This window comes from Vanellus vanellus (genome assembly GCF_965231255.1).
Source record: "Vanellus vanellus genome assembly, chromosome: 5".
Lineage (NCBI taxonomy): Eukaryota > Metazoa > Chordata > Aves > Charadriiformes > Charadriidae > Vanellus > Vanellus vanellus.
The window spans coordinates 58,488,453-58,497,127 of NC_138910.1; the positions used below are offsets into that span (position 1 = coordinate 58,488,453).

Consider the following 8,675-nt stretch of genomic DNA (forward strand, 5'->3'; position numbering starts at 1 on the left):
GGGGGAAGGCATTTTGGGGAGCCTGGGGGTGCTGAAGGCAGCAGGGGGTACAGCCGCTTGGGTATTTGCGAGAACCTCATCCACAGAGTCACAATCACCCCCAGCAATCCCTTGCTTTCTGAGATCAATTATTATTACAATAAATTGATCACCGGGTTAGCTACAAATGTCTAATATTTCCAGCTAACTTCAGGGGAAAAAAAACAAAATAGGAGAGCAAGTACCAAATGGATTAAAGTTAGTGTCAAAAGCAGCAGTTGAGCAGTGTCTATGAAGTCTATTTATAAAATACACATTTTGTTGAAAGGATACACTTTTACACATAGTAGCGATAAATACCTTAATACTCTGCAATTGAAAATAAGTAGAAGCCCTTGAATCTGTTTAGGAATGCTGGTTTACCCCCAAGTATTTTTAACAACTTAAGTACTTTGTGGGCGTGCTTTTGCTTTGTTTAAGGTTTGAAAATATTCCAGTACCCGAAGTGTAACTGAGGAGAAAAAAAAAAAAGGCAACTAAATAGAGTTTTGTTAATGATTTTACTGGGGAATCTTGATGTGTGATAATGAATATAACGCAAATCTGTTTTACTGGCAATCCTCAGTTTTGATTTATGAGAAATTATTAATTTTTAGATTCCTTCCAGTTGGAAAAAAACAGAGATTTTTCCAAACTTTTTTTTTTATTCTTGCTATCATTAAATATAGCCTTTTTTTCCCCCCTCTTATATGAAACCAAGAACTCCTTTCCCAAGAGGTCTGAGGAACGAGGAGCCTTTGAAGTGTCTGTGGGCCAGCTGCTACCGAAGGCACAGGTAGGCTGTCACCTCCGTGCTGGACCAGCGGGAGGGAGCCGGGGAGGGGACACATAGAAGGAGCAAAAGGCATGATGTGTGCTTCTCACTTTCCTGTTGTCCTGCCAGATGCTCTGGTCTGAGGCTGGACCATAAGGACCAGAGTGGTGCTTTGACGGGAACAAACTTATCCGTGGGGTGGTGGAGGTGTCCTGCCCTATGCAGGGGAGAGGATAAGGGGCGAGGGGTGCTGTAGCTCACCATATGGGTCTCGTGGTATTAGAAATGAAATGAAATAACCAACAACTTAAGAGCAAACACCGAAATAAAAACTCTGCTCCCTGAAGGATAAGGTTATTTCCAACAATGACAAAGCAACACTTGTATTAATTAAAGGGGCTCAAAAGAGTTCAAAATAGATGAATGCAGGTATTGTAAATAAAGTCTGCAATAGCTTTGAGCTGTACGCACTTTTAAAGTATACACCTACGAAAATCTACATTAAACAAGACAGTAAGAATAGCCTCATCTTTAACTCCCTGTTCCCATTCTACTCCATGCTACCTAATAAAATTGCACAGATGGAACTAAAATGAAGGATTGCATGTCCTTATTCTGCCCATAAAAGAGCTTTTTTCTTATCAGTATCTCTTAACAGAATTGCTCAACACTGGTTTAAAATATCTTACCCAAGAATGCATGTACGCGTGCCAAAATGCTTCCAAAAATACATTCTTATTTCACATTTTGATTTATATGTTACTCAGAAGAATATCTGTTCATTTAATTATTTCAGTAAACATAATAATGGTATCACTAACTACAGTACGGTGTATTTTCCCTTTTTTAAGGAACATGAGCCTACTTGTAATTAAAGGAATGCTATATTAATGATGCTGAAAGTCTCAGAGGGAAAAATTTAACGTCCACCTCATAATATTATGGCAAAATTACATGCATAGAAGACTTTTTAATAATCTTTGTTTCTTAATTTAGTTTTGATTGGCTATGAAATACTGAGTAGCACTCAAGGGCTCAAATTTCTACTGTCATCAGCATTTCTGCTCTATAAATTGTACAAACGCACAGGATTCCCATCTGCAGGCTTCTTTTCAAGCTTCTGTTTAACCTATGAAGAAAAATAGCTGCAGGCAATGATAATTGCTGATTGATAATTTCATAATTTTTTAACCACTGGGATGTGGGATGGTGTTACGATAGCTAGGTCTAAACATAAACAGAAAATTGTGTTTTTATGTTGCCATTTCAGCCGCTAACACAGGTTGGTAACGCAAATTCATCTCCAGTTTGCAAATTACAGCAATAGCCACTAGGAGTCTCCTGGTTAAGTTCGTGATGAATTTACATACTAACCCTGGCTAAGGTTTGAATGCAAACCCCATGCTAAAGGCTGGATTTCAGCACAGGGGCCGGCCCGTGTGAGGGGCAGGTGCAATTTTGGGGTGAAGGGACCCCTGAGCGGCACCACAGGGGCTCCCAATGCTTGTACTGCGGACACAGCTGGTAAACGTTTTAGAAATCAAGAAGTCAGAAGCCACCTATGCATTGTTTTTGTAGGAGTAAAGATGGTCATGAAAAGTCAGATTTGGATAGCGTTTTGTGAAATTGTAACAAGCGCTTAAAAAGAGGGAAGCAGAAGATGTCACTGTTAGTTACTCCTGGGGATTTAAAGCAGATTTGTTTTGTAAACTGGAATGCTGCAGGCCACAAGAACTAGCATCCCCAGTTACTTAAAAATTTGCTTACAGTATCTCAGCAAAGTGAATCCTGCAGTTCTGAAAATGTGAAGTAGCTTCTTTCTCGTCTCCTTCCCCGTCCCTTTCCTCCCAGGCCAACTAAACGTAAGCGTATGGTGCCAGACACACTCTTACCAATGCCAAATGCTCAAAGTTCATGAATTAGAGACCCATAGGAATGGTCACACTGGTTTGAATGCTGTGACCGACTCTGTGACGGCCAAATTTCCTCGAAGGAATGACACAGAAAGCAGACGTGCATCATCTGCCAGCATCCGTGCCTCACTCTAAGCAGCAAGAGATTTGCTTTAAAACATACAGGGAAGCCAGAGGTGACCAGTCAGCCCCCTCCGCAGGGGGCTGGTTATCCCCCAGGCAGGAGGAGTACTACTTGTTGGGGAAAGGCGCTGTCACGTCCTCCTTACAGACATAAGCAATTCCACGGCCAGAAACTGAGCTTTCACTGCTCTGAGCCATTCATTTGTTTATAGCACAATCCTTTCCCAAGCCCTAAAAACCCCGAGCGACTCTAAAAATGATGAGATTTTAAACGCATAATAATTTGGAGGGCTATTTATTTGGCTTCTGCTTTTTGAGCTTCTCAGTTTCATTTTCAGACTTTTCTCTGCAACCAGAAGGACTAAGAAAATAAAGATGATGTTTTAAATGAAAGCTGAGAATCTCACATAATCATAGGACTCCAGGGGTTTGAGGTTTCAGAATAATCTCATGAGTTGTCAATACTGAATGTCACCAGAAACTATAATGTTATTCTCAGAATAGATTGCATAAAAGCAATTGTGGGATAGTTTTCCTGCTGCATGTTCCCCGTAATACCTACGGACGCTGTCCCGGAGGAGCGACCCAAAGGTACTTACAAGTGGTGAGCTGCCATGTGCTGGGTTTACCTACCAACTAGAGGAGTGCTGCATTTTGCAACAAATCTGCGTGTGCAAAATCTCGTTATTCGGTCTGTCAACTAAACAAGCTCACCGAGTAAAAATTAATAATGGACTCGTAAAACGCTTACCTCCATGGGGAATATGCAGAAGTAAGTAGGAGGCAAATTTTACCATTAACTGCCCATCTCCATATGCTCGCATGCATTGCAGTGCGCGATTGCATTGCGTGTTATTGCAGACTGCCTTAGATTTTACCGTAATCTCCCAGCAGGGACTTGGGTGAACTTCTCAGCCTGGTCGTTTCAGGGATATACTCTATACTACACTGACAGCTGACACAGACTCAACAGCTAGTACCTTAGAGGCGAACAAAAAATTACTAGAGCCGGATTGGAGCACGGATATAGAAACAAAACAGGAGGCTGCTTCAACTTCCTCCTCATCCTGCAGAAGCAGGCTCGGCCATTTGGTACCCTTGCTTATTGTTAGAATATCTGAAAGGACTCTCATCTCCTCCAAGGCAGTGTTAACCTGATTTTAATAACAAAACACTGGTATGTAGGTTTAGCACGCAAATATCCAATGCTCACAACAGTAAACCCAAGCATTTGTGTAAGTCAGTTCAGCACTTCACCATGCTGAAAAGAAACCTTTGGATCGGTGTCATTTCAAATTCATGACTTTTTAGCACAAGAACATCCCTAACGGGAATGCACTCTTTTCCACTGCCCACCTTCTCTAAGTATGCCAATGCTAGCTTCTTAGCTCATTTTCTAAAACTAAAAATGAACACAAAAATAAACAATCTGCTCATTGGGAAATGCCAAAGGCTTGGCCCTACAAGTATGTAAAACCTCATTTTGAAGGAAATATGTAATTTTTACATGTAGATATAGTACAGATAGACATGAAGCACTTTTAGGGATGAGAATGCTCTGCTGCTGTGCAGTACTTCAGGAATGTCAAATATTTCTGTCATTTTCCTAATGTTTCAAGTAAGTCAAGCCGTTACCACTGCATATCTGAGTATCGTGTGTATATATACAATATACAGCTATACTGAAAGCAAATACAGCAGTTTATGATGTAGGAGTCAGTCAGCCTACACTCACATCACTCAATATGCACTCTCCTCATTGTGCGTGCTCTCTCTTTCTCTCTCCAGTTCTTCCTCTTTCTCTGCTTCTCGTGTCAGGATTCTGGTGGCCTTCTGCATCTCAAGGGCTTAAGCAGCAAGTGAGTGACCACTGTAACCTCAGGTCGTTCCCAAGCAAACTTTCATCCCCAATCACAGCATCAAAGACCTTGCTAGGTCAAATGTTTTCAGGGGGAGTTCTGGCACCATTTTTAATACTTTGATTTAATCAAAATGCATTTTATTCTGTTTATTTGGTTTTTGTTTAAAATCAGTATTCTAACTAGAGAGTAGACCGACACCCAAGACATTCAGAAACTTAAAAAGCTACTTAAGACAGGAACTGCTACAAGGTTTATCTGCACTAAAAGGAAGAAACAAGTTGTGCTAGGCAGTTTCTTTTGCGTTAAAAGAACAACTTTTCTTATTCACTACATGATGAGTTACTAAAGGTCACTGATTGAGGGCTAAATCACAGCTATTGCTATTCTGAGAGAGAAAATACACTTCAAGATAAAGACCATATTACATGGGGCACGTTGCTTTTATTTCTTTTTAAACAGTGGCTGCTTGAAGCTGTTCGGAGGTTTAGAGTGTCAAAGCCATGTCAGCAGAGATGGATTAGTGGGCAGGGTGCAAGTGGTGCAGTCAAAGGTTTACAGTGAATGTAATTTATTCACGTAGCTCCGCAATTTATCACGTGGCTATTACCATAATGTACGTGGGAAGCAGCTGCATGCGTGCACATAATGCCCTAAATGTATGTGTGGTTGGATCTGAACTCCTTACAGAACAGTAGTGGTTGAAAATGATACCATAAGGCATTTGAAAGCAAATTTCCTTCCTGTGGGGATGCTGTCACACAGCAGTGATGATTCGTACACAGGGAAATAAATATCTTTTAGACTTTTCTCAGTTATGATAACCTCTCTCATTGGTTTTTCAAACCTAAATTATGTAGGTAATGTGACGTACACTTCCAGTGCTTTATTAATAGATGTAAGTACATATGTTTTGCATGTCAAACTCACATTTTCTTGTCAAGGAATACTGTATTTTCCACTCAATATTTAACAGAAATAGTCAGTGGCAAAAAAATGAATTCTCCATGTTTGTGAGGAGACACAAGTTACCTACAAGTTGAAGATTTCCTTTAACTCAAATGACGTGTTACAGCACGATCTACCAAACACTTGGGAACAGCACAGCTGTTGATATATGGTTGATATACATCATCTCTGCCCGGTTTCTCATACCTGGACAATTATTTACCAAGCCCAACATTTCCAAAACTAGTCGCTAATTTTAGGAGCATCTAAATTAAGGAGGTTGACTTTCGTCTTTTTTCGTTGGCTTGAATGCCTACAGCTTCAGTTAAAGAAGAAAGCTGTCAGTAGTTGGCAGAGCTGGCCCCCACCTGAAGTTGTTTCTCGCTGCGCTGACCATACAGGCAGGAACGGACCTGCCGGTACGCGCCTGCTGCGCGTGGTAGTAGGGCTCCAGCAATGCTCCCTGCGGCTGCGTGGGCTTTTTGGAAAAACTCCACCAGCCCAGCTCCCACCACCACTTTCTAAGCTTCTGCAGTTTCAGTTTCTAACAATGGTCTCGTGTTTGGAAATGACGCTCAATTACACCACGCTATGATGCTGTCAGGCGATTGTATTGGAACCAACTCGTGTCTTTCGTGATTCAGGCAAATGCACCCCAGTTACAGGTTAGTGCACTAGGAGTTTCACACTGCTTTCTTTTAAGTCATTAAGTGCTGACCTAGAGAGACACCGAATTGAGACAAAGTCAAGTTAGGACCCCATAAGCAGAACATCTCCTTGCTCAGCTTAATGTACCGCTCAGCGTTTTGTTCAGCAGAACCTTTCACATTTGGAATATGATGCAGGTTTTCTTGGATAATTACATGTGCGCTCTAGGGCTTCCATTTTGAAGCCATCTATCACAAATACATACCCACTAATTATGCAAAATTAAAAGCTTGCCTTACCATTGCACAGAAAGTCTCAGGAGGATCTCCACATGTTATGTCTGGGGGATCCAGAGTCACTTTTACATATTTGATCATGTCTCTGGCTTCCGGCTGGCAGGCCATGTAATCCCATACTTTTCCTTCTTCTGTGTAAATCTGAGTCTTACACACGTCATAGTGTCCCCACACGGAAGGGTAGTGCTGCATCACGGAGGACACGGTAACCCAGAGGGCGTGAAGTGACAGGAATCTTGACAAATACATTTCTAAATCCTTTTATGTCACCTTTGTATGGATGCTCAGTACTGGCGCGCGTGCAGTCTATAGATTATACACATACATACATATACATGTATATATTTTAAAAAATAGGTTCCAACTCAAACGTGAAGCATTAGGATAGCGTTTTTGTTTCACTAAGTTGAAGACTTTGGTAGAAGCCACCCAGACCCCAATGACAGCCTTTCACAGCAACACAGTGCTCGTCCTCTGTCTTACAACTTATCTGTCAGGGCTTCTTGTAAAAGATGTCCAATAGCAGATAATAATTTGTGAAGTTGCAGGTCTTCAGCTACACTGTCGATAACCCTGAGTGATCCTCCGTCTTCAGGGCTTGCAGAGGATGCCCAGACGCACTGATAAATCAGTATCCGAAGCAAAAGGATGAGTGTCTACAGCCTGGTGTCTGTTTCCCATCAATCACTCTTTTCTTCTGGCACCAGCACCCTTTTAGAAACAATAAGAGTTAGAGTTATTGTCCAAGAATCAATGCATTACAAAATATATGATATGTTGACATTTTGGAGGTTTGATGCAATATAAAGCAAATTGGTATAATATGGATAACCTTTACCGTGGGTGCTGTGCTAGAATGAACAAACTACTGAAATCATTCACAGTGAAAAGTATTTTGACATGAAGGATTTAACTCTTCTCTAACAGAGACAGATTTATAACATTCCAGGTGAGTTACATGTTTCTGCTTCCAAAACTGTATTTTTACCCTAGAAAAAGCGGAGAGCAAACTACTGAAATCAACCATTGCCCAAATCATGAGGGCAGGGAAGCAGGCAGCCCAGTGCCTTGGGGCAGCAGCAGGAAGGCTCTTTTATATAAGTGACACAGAGATGGGTATCAGGGCTACCAGGTACTGATAGTCTCTTGGCCTTGCCAGGACCTCAGTGAGCTCCAAAAGCCTTACGCATTTCTTAGATTTATTTTTTTTTTTTTGGAAGAGCTTTTCTCCTTTTTTTTTTCCCTCTTTGAACTGTGATTTACCGATCACACTGATAAACTACTGACAAAGATAATGGTTCATTTGTAGCTTACTATGAGGATGCCTTCCCCCTCTGTTATGGCAGTCTTATTTTCCGAGGTTTGGGTGTGGGGGTACCTGTGTACTCAGTGTTTATTTCATAGCAGTTATATCCCTGTATCCCCTTTCCTCTCTTCAGAAAGCAACTAGGAATTCCCTCTCTTTTTATCACCTCAATCATATTATTACATGTATAAAATCCTAGGATATTATTACAATGACTTAAAATACACATTTGCTAAAAAAAGCACAGGTAAAAATACAAATTATGTACAAGGGAAACTACAAAGACAGAGCAAGTACCCTAAACACAGACAAGGAAAACCGGGGCTAGGAACTCCAGTGCATTTCTCTCAGGCTGTGCCTGGTGTCAGCCCATGCCAGCCGAGGACAGGGAGACTGGGCACTGGGCTCTCCGCAGCAGAAGGATTTCAGCCAGCTGCCGCAGCACCTCTGCACTCTTTTTGTCTGGATGCTAAAATTTAAGCAAAACCCACCAGACAGATATTAAGAAACAACTGTTTTCTGCAGCCCGCTTTGCTTGTTCCCAGTTTTAAATTATGCCCAGTGTCACGAACCCTCCTATGCCCGAAAACCCCGGGAAGTGGTAAGTGACCTGGTGAGCTCCTCAGCGTGTCACTTTGCTAATACGCATTTTTCAAAACTTATCTTCAAAGCTATTCGCAAATGGCCTCCCTATATTTAAATAATGCTTCATCTTAAACTGAGCTAAACTACAGACACTATGAAATGCCAACAGATGGTTGAATTGTGTTTCCATAGCAAAGTAATTTA

General features: G+C 41.4%; 1 protein-coding gene across 2 annotated transcripts in view; it reads right to left on the reverse strand.

Annotated features, from left to right (window-relative positions):
• The window catches only part of NTNG1 (netrin G1), a gene marked incomplete at both ends in the record, with an annotated part of 150,943 nt that extends 144,114 nt beyond the window's left edge, over window positions 1-6,829 (reverse strand). For both annotated transcript variants that reach the window (XM_082483879.1, XM_082483878.1), the window contains one exon: window positions 6,584-6,829. In XM_082483879.1, the coding sequence (XP_082340005.1) occupies window positions 6,584-6,829 (246 nt within the window). The remainder of the gene's footprint in view (window positions 1-6,583) is intronic.
• Window positions 6,830-8,675: the final 1,846 nt, after the last annotated feature.